We start from the raw sequence: 18,125 nt of genomic DNA, 5'->3' as shown, positions 1-18,125 counted from the left end.
AGTGCCAGCATCCCATATGGGTGCTATTTCGAGACCTGGCCTGCTCCACTTCTGATCCAGCTCTCTGCTATGGCCTGGGAAAGCAGTAGAAGATGGCCCAAGTCCTTAGGCCCCTATACCCACGTGAGAGACCTGGAAGAATCTCCTGGCTCCTGGCTTCGGATTAGCACAGCTCCAGCCATTGCAGCCAACTGGGGAGTGAACCAGTGGATGGAAGATCTCTCTCTCTCTCTCTCTCTCTCTCTCTCCCCACTCCCTCCCTCCCTCCCTCCCTCTCTCTCCCCTTCTCTCTCTGTGTAACTCTGACTTTTAAATAAATAAGTAAATAAATAAATAAATGACACACTAGGAGACAGGTTCTAATAAATATACATAGTAAATATACTATAACTCCCCCCTCCAACAGCTACAGTGAATGCAACAAATGGAAGATCAAACCGAATTTTCAAATGTGTTACCTCCAGAGCTGTTTTCAGAGGCCAGTCACATTGGTTTCTACTTTCAAACATATTGTTTGTGGCAGCAAGAATAAAGAAGGGGAGACAGCTGTGCTATTATATTTTAATAGTGTCAGCAGGCACTTTGGGCCAGAAGTATTGCAACTGTTCTGAAATTGCATCTAGCTCCCTTAGAGACCTGAGGATACACAGAGGCAGGGACTTTGGTTTTAATGCAGGCATTTCAGTCAGCAAACTGATTTCCTCCTCTTCTCCATTCTCACTCCCATCCTTTCCCAGTCCGAAAAATTACTAAGGTGCAGAAAACACGATATACAATTCACAGGTTATTGACATCAGAGTGCTTTTACCCTGAAACTCTATGAAAACTTATTTCTGAAAATAAATGAACTTGTGAACACTAATAACTTAGTGGTTTTAGTAAGGATTCACTGTGTCTCATACCACGTTCTTTCCATTCAGTTTTTTTAAATGTATTTATTATGTGTTGGGCACACTGCCAGGGATTCAAGAAATGGGGAATTCTACAAAGCTCAACAAATCACAGGCCAGGAGTGGGTGTTTGGCTGAAGAGTTAAGAGAGGGCTTGGGATGTTCACATCTCATATCAGAGTGCCTGGGTTGGAGTCCTGGCTCCACTCCCAAATCCAGCTTCCTGCTAATGTGTACCCTGGAAGGCAGCAGGTGATGGCTCAGGAGGTTGGGTCCCTGTCACCCATGTAGGAGATCTGGATTGAGTTCCAAGTTCCCTGCTTTAACCTGGCCTAGCACTGGCCTTGTGGGCACTTAGAGGGTAAATGAGGGGAAGATATCTGTTTGCTTCTTTGATAAAAACCAAAGCAAACAATCAATCAAACAACAACAACAACAACAAACAAATAAAAAAAACACAGGCCATATCCATTCATATGGTTGGGAAGAGAGAGAGTTAATTTCAGTATGATCTCTGGGTGCTATGGGCTTGGGGGTTCATAGTGCGAGGGGCACTGGACAGCCTAGGTGTTGCAGACAGTGTTTGTTGCATGCCTACCCAGCATCCATCCCTGATTCTGCCTTCCTGTTGCTGTGAGTTCCAGGGCTCACCAAGGTTCTAGGTCTTCCAATCTTCCCCTAATTCCTGCAGTACCTAATTCCTGTTGTACCAAACTTCTCACTCTTCTCCATGGCATATGATCCTTGCACTTTCCTGTTCTATGTTGAGGAAACAACTTTCCAATTCTCAGGAGTGCTCCTGGGGGTCAGAAACCCTCACATATAGTTCTGTTGGGTTTCCTTAACACTGGGCACCCATAATCTTATATACCTGCTATATGAAGCTACACTTAGAACCACTGGTAACTGTTTAAGAGTAATTACCTCAAGAACACAAGACATCATGTAACTGAATCTTGGGAATGTATTCTATAAATGCAGCTTTTTTAGCATGTTAGACAAGGATCTCTTAGACAGCAATACAAAAAGGTTAGTTAATAGCACTCTAACATTGTGAAAGACATTTTAGCTACTAAAGAGTAGGCCATAAGTATTATAATCCAGCAGCTTAAAAATGCAGTCCTTCAAAATACAAGAACAAAGACCACAGATTTCAAAACCAGGCTTTAACACAAAAGCTACAATGAACAAATTGTGCAGCTTCAAGTGTTTGCACACGGCCTTTGGGAAAACTTTCATAAAATACTTTACCTTCTATAAATAGAACAAAAGAAAATATTTAGCAAACACCAAATGTATCTTCTTTAATGGTCCCCTGTACCTACCTCTCAACAATTGTATTTTATCTAAAAATGTTTAATAAAACACTTTTTTGAGTTTTATTTCTTGTTTCTCTACCTATCATCAACAAGACTATTTTGTCCATGCATTTCTGGAACTGGGAGGAAAAGGCCCTCTTGTTTAAGGGTGTTTTGAACTGGATGAAGACATGTTATTGTTTTTTTCTTGGCAGTGTTAGTGCTGGCATTTTCCCACCCATTATGATGAGAAATTTGTATAGTCACACAGGAGATTTTATCACAGCATCTACTTAAGATGCATCACTATTTTGATCTGTGCACAAATGATACCAAAGGCACAAAAGCTGCCTCTGGTTGAAAATAGATTTCTACTCATGAAACAAGAAGTGGAAAATTAAATTCATATGAGTTGGAAAGAGAATAACATTCATTAAATCATTAACACTATCTCTTTAAGGCTGGTAGCAAATTGAAGCCATGTCAGTTATGGACACATTCTGCAACTTCCTTTCCCATATTTAAAATTAAATAAAATCCATACAATGTTTATTAAAAACATATTTTAAAAGTGGTTTTAAGCCATTTTAGAGAAAAATTATAACATTAAAATTCTCAATCACCCATTCTGACTCACCTAATTTCTTCATGATCAGCATATACTAAACTTTTTAAAAAAGATTTATTTATTTGAAAGACAGAATTACAGAGAGAGGTAGATACAGAGAGAGAAAGAGGTCTTCCGTCTACTGGTTCACTCTCCAAATGGTCACAGTGACCAGAACTGAGCCGATCCAAAGTCAGGAGCCAGGAGCTTCTTCTGGGTCTCCCACGTAGGTGCAGGAGCCCAAGCACCTGGGCCATCTTCTACTGCTTTCCCAGGCCATCAATAGGGAGTTGGATTGGAAGTGGAGCAGCCAGGACTCGAACCAGTGTCCATATAGGATGCTGGCACTGCAGGCTGGGGCTTTAACTCACTGAGCCACAGTACTGAACCCAGCATATTCTACAGTTTTAAGGAGCTAAGGTGGTCTCTGAATATGGACTATGGGAATCTGGTTAATGACCAAGAAATTTGTAGGACAGGTATGTTTCTATAGCAGTTACTGCAGCCTGGAATCAAATCATTTAACCAATAAATCCATTAAGTTTTGTCTCAGTGGCTAAAGTCATATCTCAGAAAGATAGGCCCTCCTTCCTTCTACATGTTCTAGAGTCTATATGTGTACACAGATCCTTGATGCCTCTGATTAGACAAAGGTAATATCCGAATCAGACAGCAAATGCTATCACATCAAAGTATGGAATGGCCTCACATCTGGGGTACTTTTAGAAGCATCCAGGGGAGGTCAATTCAAATCAACACACAATAACTGAGAAATTACCCTTCCAGGCACACTAGGGACTAGAAAGGTAAGACACAATCTTTACTCTTGGTCTTCCAAGAATCTAGGTAGAAGATATAGAACCACAAGTCCACAATTACATGTCAATGTGACAACTGTCCAGCAATGGGGTATCAAGGATCCCCTGGGATAAGGAGAAAACCATATGGTCTGGAAGAGCCAGGAATTTTCTGGAAGAAGTGAATACTTGGTTTAATTTTAATGGAGTCACCAAATGGAGCAGAGGAGAGATGTTGACCCAAAAAAAGGAACAACAAATTCAAAGAAATAGTGATTAAAGAGAACCTGACACAGCTGGGGAAATGTATATGACTATGGATGTGTTCTGCAACTTCCTTTCCCACATAATTAAAACCCATAAATGCCATGGATAGGCATATGGCTGGTTCTGTGTTTAGAAAGATGACATTGGGGCTGGCATTGTGGTGCTACAGGTTACACTGGCATCCCAGCTGCTCTGCTTCCAATCTAGCTTCCTGCTAATGCACCTGAGAAGGCAGTGGAAGACAGCCCAAGTGCTTGGGCCCTGTTACCTACATGGGAGACCCGGATGGAGTATCAAGCTCCTGGCTTCCAGCCTGGCTCAGTCCCATTTTGGGAGTGAACTAGTGGATGGAAGATTTTTTCTCTCCCCTCTCTGTAACCCTACCTTTCAAATAAATAAAATTTTTTAAAAGAAAAAAAAAAAAAAGATGGCCTTGACTTAGCGTGGCTGCTGATGAAGAGGTGGCCTAGACTATTTAAGCATCCAAGAAGGAAAGAACAAACAAGGGCCTGAACTAAAAGCAGTGGGGAAGATTCAAACAGGCAAAAGAATTGGAACATACAGAATATAATGACTATTTTATAGCAGGTTAAAGCAACACCAGCGATGTCTACAATTATAGCAACAACTCTCTTAGGGAAGGAGCATCTCATTTGCCAAAAACTGATGTCTGGCACTGCCAGTGGAATGTACGTAAATTAAGAATTTCAACTAACAGTCTCTTGGGCAGCACTCTGTTGCTGCAGCATTTGGAGGAAGGCCTGTCTGCCAGCGTAGCCTAGCAGATGCCATGGTATCTCCTTCCTGATCCCTTCACCTCTCCTAGCTTCACTGTCTCTCTCTGAACACCTGACTGATGGAGGGTGTTACAATGACAGGCAGCAGGGATGAAATTCAAAGGTATAAACTGTTACAAACTGAGAGCTGTATGGCAGCATATGACTGTATTTTCAATAGTACACAGTAGTAAGAAACTATTCTTGGATCTTCATCACACTTTTTTCTACATGGTATTTTTTTCTGATTGAAAGAAAGAATTATACGAAGTACAGCTTTAAGAAATGTTTAAATTACCCTGGGTCATCAAATCATTAAAAATGTAACTTTAATATGCAAGTGAGATACTGATATCCTACTAAACACAAGAGTTGGTTTAACTTGATCACCAAAAGGGATGTCCTCAAGGATTCACTACTGCAGAGAAACTGAAAATCAAACTCTTATAAAGCAGGGAGAGAAAAAAATTCTATTAAAGGCTTTTTATCTATAGGTGTAATATAACAAGATGAAAATAAGGTCTATCATACATATTTATTCACAGAACTAGAACATTAGACCTAGGAAATTTTAGATGTCTTCATAAAGGTTTTTCCTTTATACAAAATGAGAAGGGAAGCCCAGAGAAGATAAATGATTGCCCAGGGTCACACAATTAACTTAGTGGCTTAAAACCAGAATAAAAAGCCCATGGCTGCTCACATCCAAATGGGGCCTGGGATGCACGTGGGGCCAGAGATTATGGAGATTATGTTAAAATCTCTTGGTTCTATAAAGGTAATTTTTAAATGTCAGCAACTAAGACATGAAACAAAGGCCATTCTAATCACAGGTGTATCTTTTAGAAGAGCTTATTGATGTTTCATCACGGACTTGTTGTCCACAAAGTCTCATTGTAGATGAGTTGACTAAAACAGTTTTAGATCCAGTAAAGGTAAGTCTGTAATTGATCAGAGAGCCATCTCCTCACGTATCTGATGAGCCAGGGAATAAATCAAACTTAGGAACTGAATACAAACAGGACAGATGCACTGGTCGATGGTTGATAGCACCTTTATACTGTCAGGAGAGTTCTCCAAACTGACTGTGGTGCAGATAAAAGGGTCACCATGCTGTGTCAGCATCAACACCAATCTTAGCAGATTCCTGACTCAAACTATTATTGGTTCAGAAGCACCTGTCCATCCCAACATATTACTACTGTTAGGATTTTTTTTCCCCTCAACAGTCCCCTCTGTTCTTTAAAAATAATGACCTTTCAACACATCCTCCTGATGTATTTGGAATGCATACATAGGAAGATTTAATTTTTCATTCTAGTCCAATGAATTTGCTATGTCACTTGATAATCTATAGCCCTAATCCTGCCAATTTGGGATTCTTGTTTTCATTTGCTCCCAAGTCCATTTCTCCATTTCTCAAGAAGCTCTGGGAGTATTTAATATATTAAATCCTATATTCAGAGTGAAGTCCTGTAGGAGCTGATGGCTATCTGGAAGCTTGGACACCACGAGTCACAATATTTTCTAGCCTAAAAAAAAAAAAAAAAAGAAAGAAAGAAAAGGCCAGAGGAACTCATGGATCAGAAAGAGGTTTTATTGAAGTGCTAACCCCTAGCTACCTGCCCGCAAGTTCAGGTTGACAGAGCCCTGCTGCCAGGATGGAAGAGGCAAACCCATGTCCCCTGGGAAGCCTTTGGAGTACAATGGCTACAAAGCAGAGAGCAATATTCTTAATACACTTTCTTCAATATTGGCCTGAAGCCAATGTGAACTTATATTTTCTTGCAGATTCTAGATACTTTGTAAACTCTAAAGGTACTGTTAGCGGAAGTGTTTTTCTCACTTCTCCCCCGCCCCCCGCCCCATGTATTATCCCTGCCACCCATGTGGAAGACCTGGATTGAGTTCCAGGATCCTGGCTTCAGCTGTGGTCCAGCCCTGGCTGTTGCAGGCAGTTGGAAGAGTGAACCAGCAGATGGAACCTCCTTGTCTCTCTCAAATAAACAAAAATTTGAAAAAAGAGAACACTAAGACTCATGAGTTACTGTAATGTACGTTCCCCAACCATGTTCCATTCAGGGTAGGAGCCAGAGAAGGCCTTCCTGTGACCTGAGGGTAGGCTCCTGGCTTTTGCACAATTTGCATTTTCAACCTCTGTCCCCCTGGCACACTCCCCACCAGCTGCTAGCCTCACTGGGCTCTGCTAATCCTGGAATGTGCCAGGCACACCAGAACACTTGCACTTACTATTGCCTCTGTCTGGAACAAGTTGTGGATGCCTCCTTTCTGCTCATTAGGGCTCCGCTCAATGCCACCTTATTAACAAGGTCCTCCCTGGTCACCTATGCAAAACTAGTGTCCATCCCATCACTCTCTACCTTAACTCTGCCTTTGTCTGCACAGCTTTAACTGCTGTATATGAGGATACTTCAAAATGCTCTGAGAAAAAAGTGGAATTAAAGGCTAAGTCTATTTTCGTGCAAAAAAACTGAAATCCATGCTTTTTTTATAATATGAATTTTCCATGAACTTTTCAAAGACTCCCCTTCTATATATTTATTTATTAAAGATTTTTTTTTTACTTGAAAGGCAGAGTTAGAGAAAGGGGGGGGGGGGAGTCTTCCATCCACTGGTTCACTCCCTCCAGGGCCACAATGGCCAGGGATGAGTCAGAATGAAGCCAGGAGCCAGGAGCCTCCTCCAGAACTCCCCCATGGGTGCAGGGGCCCAAGCACTTGCGCCATCCTCCGTTGCTTTCCCAGGGACATCAGCAGGGCGCTGGATCGGAATTGGAGCAGCTGGGTGTCAAACTGGTGCCCATATGGGACACCTGCACTGCAGGTGACAGCTTTACCCACTATATCACAATGCTGTCCCCCTTCTATATATTTATATGCTATTTCTGCCCCCATTAAGATGTGAGCTTCTGGAGAGCTGGGCTTCTATCACTGATGTCATTCACTACTGTGTCCCCAGGGTCTCAAAACATGCTTCTTTTGCAGCAAGGATGTGAATATATGTTGAGTGAATTTATTCTACTTTTAGGCCCTTTAAATTCCATCTAGTACTAACTTACTGGTCCTTTCCACTGACTCTACATTTCCTACAAATCCACCCATTGCTTGGATATTTTAGGTAAATATGTCTATTTTTTTTACCAAAAAACTAAATTGAAAATATAGACCAGTATTTCTTTCAAATTCAATTTCAGAGATGCATCCTTTTTTTCCCTGTGAAACTGAAGAGGGTCGTGTACTCCAAAGGAGGCTCTGGGTGCAGAGGTCCTGAGTCACTTGGAAGAGGAGGCAGAGGCTGCAAAAGGGTGAGTTTGTGGGGGCTACTTTCCATGCCTGAAATATATGCCCTTATTGTTGAAATGAAAAGCAATTGCCTACTTAACCTGCATTTCAAAATACGGAACCAGCCTCACTCCTGTATCTCTAGTTTTTTGAGTAAGGCCACTTAGATTCACGACTCAGAAAGGGATCACCTAGGGTTTCTTCTTTCATTGGAATAAAACTCCATCTATTTGCTTCTCTTGCTTCTCGTTGAGAGGGCAGTAAAATAGCTTTTCCGCCTTTACCAGCCTAGGATCACAAAGCAGAATTGCATAATGAACATTCCTCCCAGTCCTGCAAGTGAAGTGTTTTCATAGTTTCCTTCACTAAGAACTGGCTCTCAGGGAAAAACAGAGGGGATCCTGTAATTCAAACTCTCCTTGATTCCTTGATGTAACTCTTAAGAGCACAGTAGCTTCCTTTACATTTGCCCAGTATTTACATTTACAACCCCCCCCCCCAAGTTGTTACCCCACCCCAACCTCACCACCTCTTTAAGTGAGGGCAGATCTTCACTTTTCTGCCCACATGACAGTGTGAGAAGCAGGGGCCAAGTCCCCAAGCCACGAACAGAGAGCACTCACAGAGCCCACATTTTCTGACTCAGTGCAGTACAATTGTGCCCTGTCCACCGTGACCAACGATTGAATACACAGCCTGGGCTGATGTCCAATCTGTCATGCATGTCCAGATAGTTACTTTAAAACTTTGTGCATAAAACAATCCTTTGTAGGATTTGTTTGGATCTGAAAAATTGTCTACCAGCCTTGTCAGAGACATCCCCAAACCATGTGCCATTGACAAACTGATATTATATTGATATGACAATACGGCAAATGATCATAAAGAGAACAAAGTAGAAAATAGGCATTCAATGGTCTCCACACAGAATTTTTGAAGGGAGGAACTTTGCTTTTCTCTCACTTTGATGGGCAAAGTCCCTGATAGGCCGAGCACATTTTGCATGTGTTCTCAATGATCTGTCAGCTGGCCAGCCAGCTTTATCTAAGTGATAAAAACAATCAGCAGCCAGTCATATCAATTACACAAAACTCAAAGTATTTATAAGACTGTATTAGCAGCTGAATACCAATTGCTGTAGGGATTAAAAAACACTTAAGACCAGGTCTTTACACAAAAGGTGCTTTGGAGTCTTGGAGACATCTGAATATAAAGCAATTATTATGCACTAGAAAAATTATACACTTAACTATGTATTAGAAATACAGAGAAATTCAGAGAAGGACAAGCTAGGAAGGTGAGATTGCTCCCTGGGGTTAGCTAACACCTGAAAGGGGAATAAAAGAGAGAGGACAGTTCCCCCAGCAGGAGTAATGGCTTAGTTGAGACAAGTAGGGGTCAGAAATAATCCTGGCATGCCGAGGAATAAAAGTCCACAATACAGAATGTTTTCCCCAGGGCCTTGCAGAGTGTCTGCTGTGCACGCTTACCTTGAGAATTCTGGGAGTGTAGGGCCCTCCTCCAGAAATGCTATTTCATAAGAAGGGGGAATGCTAATGAGGGCTTTGGAACAGATGACCCATTCCTTAGGACACAAACACTGACACCCTGAGAAGGGAGAAGAGGCAGCCACGTTGAGGATGAGAAGTCCCACAAGGGCAGGAGGGAATCAAAGTCCTCCGTAGGTCCTGGGCACTGAGGAGAAAGGCTAAGCAAGGTGAAGCACTGGTGACACTCCACAGTTTCCTGGGAATGAATTTCAAGTGCCTTGAAATTATTTTGAAATAGAGAAAAACAGGTTATCTTCAGAAAGTCTAATAGCCTAGATGTGGGGAAAAAAACAAAAAAACTCTTCCATCTTGGGACTGGCAGCAGAAACAGCATAAAGACAGGCAAGCAATAGGCAGAGCAGCAGTCAGGTTGGGCCAGTAGCCGCGTAATGCAGCTCATGCCCACTTCTATTACTAAAAGTTTAAGCCATTGCAGCCTGGCAAGACCTGGAAGAGAGCCCTGGGTAAAGCTTGGAGTCAAACACTAACACAGTCTTCATTCAAATACCTTCCCCTGCTGAGGACCAGGGAGAGTGGGCTTTGCAGCTTTCCACACAGTTGCTCTGTACTAACTGCCAGCCAGGGGAGTCTGGCCTTTGGGCAAGAAAGGAGGTGGCCGGTCTCCTTGACATGGGCCCTATTGCTGCAAACATAGAGCCTGCACTAATTTCAAGAAGGGACAGAAAGTACAGCCCTGGGGAATATACACTTCCTTTCTTGTCTACGACAGGTACAGCCGTAACATGCCAATGGGAGTGATCTGAATTAGCCCCGAGCTTGTGCCTGCCAGCCCTGTCTGAAATCAGTTGGCCCTATCATTGGATACTTCTAGAGCCCTTTGCTCAACTCTTTTAATTTCTTCAATAAAGAACAAACCCTTCCCTTAAGTTATTCCTTGCACCATAAGCAAACTCAAATATTCAATGGAAGGCAAGCTTAGGATTGTATCTAAGTATCTGCTCGGCAAGCTTCCCATTCCCACTGATTACAAAGAAGTCAATTTTGGCCCAGCTCTGAATGAGCTGCTGTCTCAATCCAGAACTAGGCAAATCCACCCACACCAATGTTCTTTTGGTCCCATCAGCAAGCCCCCAGTGCTCTGCCCAGAAGCTGGGGAACTGGGGGCAGTGGTAGCATCAGCGATGCCTCTCTTATAAGTGTTGTACCACGTGTTGAGAAATGATTCTGGTGCTGCCAGCCTCGCCCTGTAGGTGAGCCCTCACAACCACTCTCAGCCCCTCATCTCTCAAGACAGGTGTGCCTGCCTCCTCACTGCAGCACCTGGCTAAGATACTCTAATTAATTACATGGGAGTTGTTTAAAATGCCTCCTTTCTTGCCCTGCCCAGGCATACAAATCAATCACTGCATCTCAGAGATTCTCAGTCCTGTTTCTGGCTACCATCTCCCTTGGCTTTTCCCTGGTGTACTTGTCATCTCTTACGGGCACCACTGAACTAGCCTCCTTCCTTGAAGTCCTGTCTCTAGTCTGGCCTGCCTCCAATCCATGTTCCCTGCTGCTGTGAAAGTCAGACTGAAAAAAGAGCTGATTTACAACACGGTCCACGTTTTCATTTGTCAGTAGTGTAAGACTCAGGTTCTAAGACAGACATGCTTGATCCTTCGCGCCTGATTCCCATCTACCTCTTTGACTTCTTCTCTGGAGCAGCCCCTTTTCCCACCTGCCATCACCCCCACCCCATCACAGACCCTTTCCTGAGCTCCTAGTAGTTCCCCATAACAGCTCTGTGTCCCCAGCCATGCTGCGTTCTTTACCTTGCATATCTGTCAAAGCCCTCCAGTACTCCCCAAAGTAGCCCCAGCCTTTATCCACAAATTTATATTTCACTCGCATGTCTTTTTTGCACACCTTCCCTGGGATGAAAAAACCTCAAGTTCTCAGTATTGAATAAATCAATAACTTAGTAAATGGATTGAACATGGACTTGAGAGAGGCTAGATTGAAATAAAGATGTGCAGACACTGGTATGTGGATTACTGATGCAGTCATGAGGAAAAATAAATCACCCAGAAAAGAACACATTGGGCCACAGATGAGAAGACCAAGGTAAAGGTCCAGTGAATGCAGAAAAGAAACCCTTGGAGAAAGGGCAATTAAAAAAATCATAGGAATAGCTAAGGGTGCAGTATCCCAAAGATCAAGGCAGAGAAGATCCAAGAAATAGAGTGCTTTATACTGAGCTGGTACTCTGTAGTGGAGAATGAGAAGTACGGCATCAGGTCCAGCTCTGTGGCATAACAGGTAAAGCTGCCACCTACAGTGCCGGTATCCCATACAGGCACCAGTTCAGGTACTGGCTGCTCCACTTTCATCCAGCTCTCTACTATGGCCTGGGAAGGCAGTGGAGGATGGCCCAAATCCTTGGGCTCCTGCACCTGCATGGGAGACCCGGAGGAAGCTCCCGGCTCCTGGCTTCGGATAGGTGCAGCTTTGGGCATTGCAGCCATCTGGGGAGTGAACCAGTGGATAGAAGACCTCTCTCTCTCTCTCTGCCTGTCTGTAATTCTGCCTTTCAAATAAATAAATAAATCTTAGAGAAAGAGAGAGACAGAGAAGTATGGCATCATTACATAAGGATGTCTGAGTAAAATATCTTGTGAAATTATGCAGATGGAAGCTACACAATGTAAAGTATGGTTTTGTTTTTATTAAGATAAATTTTAATCAACTTTTACTGTTGTTTCTACTATCAGATATTGCTAGTTTAGGGTTATTTTAACACACTGTCTGAAAATAAGTTGCTCTCTTACCAAGTTTTTCTTACATGTAGTTCAGTTTTGAATAAGTTATTCTGTAACAGCAAGGTGGAAGATTGCTTCATTTAGGTTTTCCAGACACAGAGTAGTCAACTCAACCAGACCATAAACTTTTACAGGGCAGATATTGAGGCCTTGTACATAAAAGAGACTGGCTGAATGTTTGGAAAAAATGACTGGATTACTTATATTTAAACAGAGAAGCTAGGTCATCCAGTATTAGAGCTGTCACCCATCCCCTGCCAAATATGGAGCCCATGGCAAACACTGCTAATTGATTGTGGCAATTTTCCAGCTGAGCCAGTACAGGCACGGGGCATTAGAAGCCGCTATTACTGACTTGTCGGGTTAACCCATGTGAAATCTGGTCATTCTCAAGTTAATTTTGTTAAACTTGAGCTTTCATAGCTTTCTGCTCACATGTGCATGGTTTGTAGACAGCAGAACAGCAGACCACTGTTATGAGTACAATGAGAAGAAGCAAAGTAACTGAAACGGGACTTGCCCCTTCTGCTTTACTTCCTAGGCCTTTCTTCTATTAAGAATTGTGAATAGAACTCTTCATAAAGTATTAACTTACACACACACAAAGTCATTTTGAATCAACTCATAGATCTGACTTACAACACGCTGGTTCTAGATCTCTATGGGCCACTGGCCACCTCTAGTTAAACACCTTTTACTACACTGCTCTGTGAAACTGGGGTTTAGCTCTACACATTGCTTTTGTAGGAGAAGCAAGCTGGCAGCAGTCTGTTCATTTCATGTTGCTATTTAGAAATCCTTAGCTGGGTTCCCATTATTTATCTATAATGGGCTAGAATCCAAACTTCCTTGCATCACATTGGCTCATCACAACAAAAGGAACACTTCATCCCTTCCTCCTGTCCCTGCCCATTTTCCCAATATATCGACCCTCTCTTTGTATGTGGTTCTGCTTGTTTTCCATGGCTCTAGGAACACATCACTGCCAATATGGTGACTTAAAACAAATATATTATCTTGAAGTTTTGTGGCTTGCAAGTTTAACACGGGTCTTAATGGGCTAAGATAAAAAAGTTGACAGGGCTCTGTCCCTTCTGGAGACTCGGGGAGAATCTGTTTCCATGCCTTTGCCTGCTTCTAGAGGCTGCCTGCATTCTGTGTTTCACAGTCCCCTTCTATCTTCAAAGCCAAGTCAAGTCTTTCTCATATGGCATTGCTCTATTGCTTACCTCTTGTGATTACACTGGGCCCACCTGGATAATCTAGAATAGCATCCCTATCTCAAAATCCCCAACTTACCTGTATATCTGCAAAATCCAAAGCTCCATATTTGGGGGTGCCATTATTCTGCCTACCATAATGGTGGTCTTTCTGCCTGGAGTGTCTACTCCTCGGCTTAGAAGACTCTTAGCAATTCCTAAGGCACTCGGCAAGGTCCTATGGAAATGTCACCACCTCCTTGAGACCCTCCTCATCTCCAGTCCAAGGAACTCATCCCTCTCTGTCTCCCCAGTCCCATGTGCATGCCTCTCCTGGAGCACTTATCTCATACTGCAATTTATTCATCCTCAGGCATCTCTCTCCAATTAGATGGTGAGTCACCACGTCTTATTCATTTCTGCAGCCTCAAGGCCTAACTATAACAGTCTGTAGGAAGGAAAAATTAATGTGATATTTTAATGAGTAAAGATTTCAAGTGGAGGCAGAGTCAAGACCAATAAATTTACAGGGCTTCTGTTTGGAGGATAACATATAAACCAAATGAACCAAACCCTTTAATCTTTTAACCATTCCAGGAAGGTAAATTTAAACCAGTGGTACCTTAAAGCTATCCGTAACTTTTTTTAGATTAATTAATTATTTATTTATTAGAAAGGCATAATTAGAGAGAAGGAGGGGGAGAGACAGAGAGAGATCGATCTTCCACCCACTGATTCACTCCCCAAATGGCCAAAACAGCAGAAGCTGGGCTGATCCGAGCCAGGAGCTTCTTCCAGGTCTCCTACATCAGTGCAGGGATCCAAGTACCTGGGCCACTTTCCACTGCTTTCCCAGGCCTTTTGCAGGGAGCTTGATTGGGAGTAGAGCAGCCAGTGTTAGTAAAACGGCACAGTCCTGGGGCCGGCATGTTGGCCTGAAGCGCAGGTATCCCATATAGGCGCCTGCTTGAGACCGGCTGCTCCACTTCCGATCCAGCTCTCTGCTGTGGCCTGGGAAAGGAATGCAGTGGAGGATGGCCCAAGTCCTTGGGCCCCTGCACCCGCATGGGAGACCTGGAAGAAACTCCGATCGGTACAGCTCCGGCCGTTGCGGCCAGTTTGACTCCGGAGTGAACCATCAGATGGAAGACCTCTTTCTCTCTCTCTGCCTCTCCTCTCTCTGTGTAACTCTTTTAAATAAATAAATAAATAAATAAATCTTTTAAAAAAATAATGGCGCAGTCTTATCTATGGTACGATCTACAGCCTGAACACCATCATAGGCTCTAGCTCCCACCACCGTTGCTGGAAGCCAGGAGACCCCATGGCCCAACCACCAGTGTTGAATTCATGGCCTCTCTCTCTGTCTCTTGATGTCTCTCACTCTCTTACGCTCTCCTCCCTCTTTTCCTTCTTCTCCCCTTCCCTCCCGTCTGTCGGGTTTCCCCCAATAAACCCTTTCCCTTACTCTGGTGTTTGGTGTTTTGTGGCAGCCTTACAGCCAGGACTTGAACTGGCACCTATATGGAATGTTAGCACCGGGGCCCCTATCCCTAACTTTAATGTGATTGACCATGGAATACAAAATACTGTCCAAGTTTTACGGGTCCTCCTGAGCTAAGCTAGACGAGATTAGTCACATTCCAAGTGCTGGGTTAGAGGCTGAGTTAGAAGTGATATTAAAAAAAAAAAAAAAAAAAGCAAAAAACCATCCCACTTGCCTAAGAAATTGGCTTGAGCTGTGTTAAACACAACTTGGCTAGAATATTTATTTGGTATTTCAGTATCTCACTTTAGAAATAGAATAAAAATCCAAAGCAAGTCAAATTTAAATAGACTCAAGTATTTAAATTGCAAGCCAAAGAATTTGAATATATATTATATTATATAATATATATACATATATATATATATATAAATGGGGAAGATCTACTTTTAAAGGCAATAGTTTGCCATGAATAGTTGATGTGACAACATCGTATCAAAGTACCTAAGATGGAAACAAAACTAAAAATTATGTCCCTAGCAGTTGAGCTGCAAGAACCCAATAGTTTAGTACAAAAGATAAACAATTATCACCTGTTTTGTAACTTAAATACAAATTCTACTTTGTTACTTTTCCTTCATGAGCAATAACAGACTCCCTCTTCAACCTAACCCCTGTTGGTTTTTGTTGGTTTTAGGTTATGAGAATGTAGAAGTTTTGAAGTTAAGGGCAGTGTGTATAAGCCTTTGGTTGAATTTCATGGCTTGGGATTTTTAGATCAGGAAAAGGGCTATTGATCTGTCTTAAACCTCTTCTTCACAAAAGGTAAATAAGGCCTAGCTGCTTCCTCTATGTCAGGAAAAACCCAAGGCTAAGGTTGCTTCCATTTGGGAATGCAATCTGAGAATGAGACCCGCATAGAAGGGTATGTCAAAAATTTCACGGAAAATAGAATTAAAAGTTTGTTTTGGTGCAAAAAAATTTTGAAATCCATTCATACCAGGGAGTCTTTAGAAAGTTCATGGAAAATGCATATTAGGAAACAAACCATGCATAGATTTTAAACCTGATGCATTTTTAAAGAAAAAGGAAGCACAAAGCTAGCTACCTGATTTGCTCATTACATTTTATATACATATATCAAAGTATCACGTTGTAGCCTATAAATATGGACAATTATTATGTGTCAACAAAAAATTTAAATCAACTCAGTATCTGTGTCTGAGTTTTTTAAACTTCTCAATTTTTCTAAAAGTCCTTAGAAATACATTTAGAAGCAATGAATATCCCCAACCAAACTATGTGGCTAAAATGAGAAGTGAAGGTCTAACTTTCACAAATAGTAATCCTGCTGCTGCTGCTACTGCTGTTCCAATAGCTCAAGGCTTTCCTGTTATTAAATCTCAGTTGTGTACAAGTACAGCACACAGCCAATCTGGGAAAATCACCCAAATATCTGGAATTAGAGCTGGAGCCATCTCCGGCTTATAAGCAAGCCCCTACTTTTGAAAGCTATTCACAACCCAATGAAAAGTCAATACCATCTTAAAGTCTATTAAGGTCTATTAAAAATGCAAACAAGAAGTTTTACAACAAACTTAACAAGTAAAACAATTGAACCCATTAAGCAATACTTATGGAAACAGGCTTGAGAATTTAGCTGTGGTTAGAGGCAGAACTTGTTCTTGCTAGAATAAGGATTGTCTACCATTCTCCTATTAGATGCAGGTAATTCTTATAGCTGCAGTGCTAAATGTTTTAGGAAGAAACTGCAAAAACTGCAGTGGGGCACACAAAGTGCATTTTTCTGTAATATGTAAAATGTCACTAGAGCTACGTTGTTTTAAAAGACATCTTTTTCCATCTTGGATTTCATACTGAAATTTTACTATGTTTCAACATAGTAGCAACTGAAAAAATGTGTTTCACTTAGAAACAAAAGTGAGAAAATCTCAAAAAACATTGCTCTTCTGCAATGCTATGTTTCCAAGACTTTAAGAATAAAATCAAGATAAGGCAAAATAGACTGCTACAGTAACCGCTCTTCTGCTAACAAGTATTCTTAAATAACAATTCAACCATAACATTATTTTCTACATTATGAGTACATAATAGACCTGCAAAGATTCTTCTTGCTTTTTTGCTAGCTCGCTTTACGCATCTTGGAATTTGCAAGTCAAGTAATTTTTTTTGGAAGAGGTAATGGTGTTAAACATTAGGCTTAAAATAAATCAGTTCTGCAATTACTGTATTTCCTAAGCCCACTGAAGCACGTTTCCCCACTTTAAGCCAACAAGCAATTCGCTGTCAACCTGCTGTGGTGGCAAATGCGACAAACTCCAAGAGCTCCGGCCGAGAGGCGGCGGCTCGTGGCACTCGGAGCTTCCAGCACTCCTGCGGCAGGAGGACGCGGCGCCCTCTCGGTTCCCGATGGGGAACCCGCACTCAAGACCTTAGGCGCCGCGGCCGGGGCAGCCTCGTGCCTAAGCGGGTAAACTGAGGCACGGGGCTCCGAGTGACCCCCGGATGGGCGAAGGCCCCCCCCCACCGCACCCCCGCCACTGCCTGGCGTCCTTTTCTCCTCCGGAGACGCGGGAGGCTCCCCGAAGGCGCGCAGGGGACACCGGGGCTCTCGCCCTCGGAAGGTGAGGACGCGACCCCGGGACGCGGCTGTCCCCTGCCCGCCAGCCGCCGCCCGGGACGGATCTCCCAGCATCCCGCGACCCTCCGCGGCCGGCGGCTGCGGTCTTCCCGCGCGCAGCCTTCGCGGCGGGCTCCGCCAGCCCAGGCACCCGAAAGTTCCGCGGCCCCGGCCGCCGACCGGGTACGGCTCCCTCCCGCCGAGCCCCGCCGCGCCGTTTCCAGGGACGCCCCAGCTAACCTGACACCGCAGCGCCACTCGGGGGGTCGCCGCGCACCCCTCGCCATGGCCAGCCGCACCGCTGCCGCCGCGCCCCCGGCCCTGCGCCCGACGCCTGCCAGCGCCTGCTGCGGGCGAGCCGCCTCCGCCGGCGCCTGGCAGCGATGCGGGCTGCACGGCGGGCGGCCGCGAGTGCGGACCTCCCACCTCCCGGAGCCGGAGCCGGCCGGCGCCGAGCATGCCCAGTGCGGCCCGCCGGGCGGTGCGGAGGCGCGGAGCCGAGCGGGCGTCGCCGCCGGGTTTTGGCGGCGGCCGCGGGCGGGGCGGGGCG

General features: G+C 43.7%; 1 protein-coding gene across 1 annotated transcript in view; it reads right to left on the bottom strand.

The window, feature by feature from the left end:
• MFAP3L (microfibril associated protein 3 like) overlaps positions 1–17,894 on the bottom strand; it is a 40,757-nt gene extending 22,863 nt beyond the window's left edge. Inside the window, exon 1 of the mRNA XM_062213467.1 lies at positions 17,816–17,894. Within this exon, the coding sequence (XP_062069451.1) occupies positions 17,816–17,862 (47 nt within the window). The 5' untranslated portion in view covers positions 17,863–17,894. The remainder of the gene's footprint in view (positions 1–17,815) is intronic.
• Between the last annotated feature and the right edge of the window lie 231 nt (positions 17,895–18,125).

This window comes from Lepus europaeus, chromosome 16 (genome assembly GCF_033115175.1).
Source record: "Lepus europaeus isolate LE1 chromosome 16, mLepTim1.pri, whole genome shotgun sequence".
NCBI classification, from domain to species: domain Eukaryota; kingdom Metazoa; phylum Chordata; class Mammalia; order Lagomorpha; family Leporidae; genus Lepus; species Lepus europaeus.
Note: the sequence above shows the minus strand (reverse complement) of the source record. Positions and strands in the feature narration are given on the sequence as shown.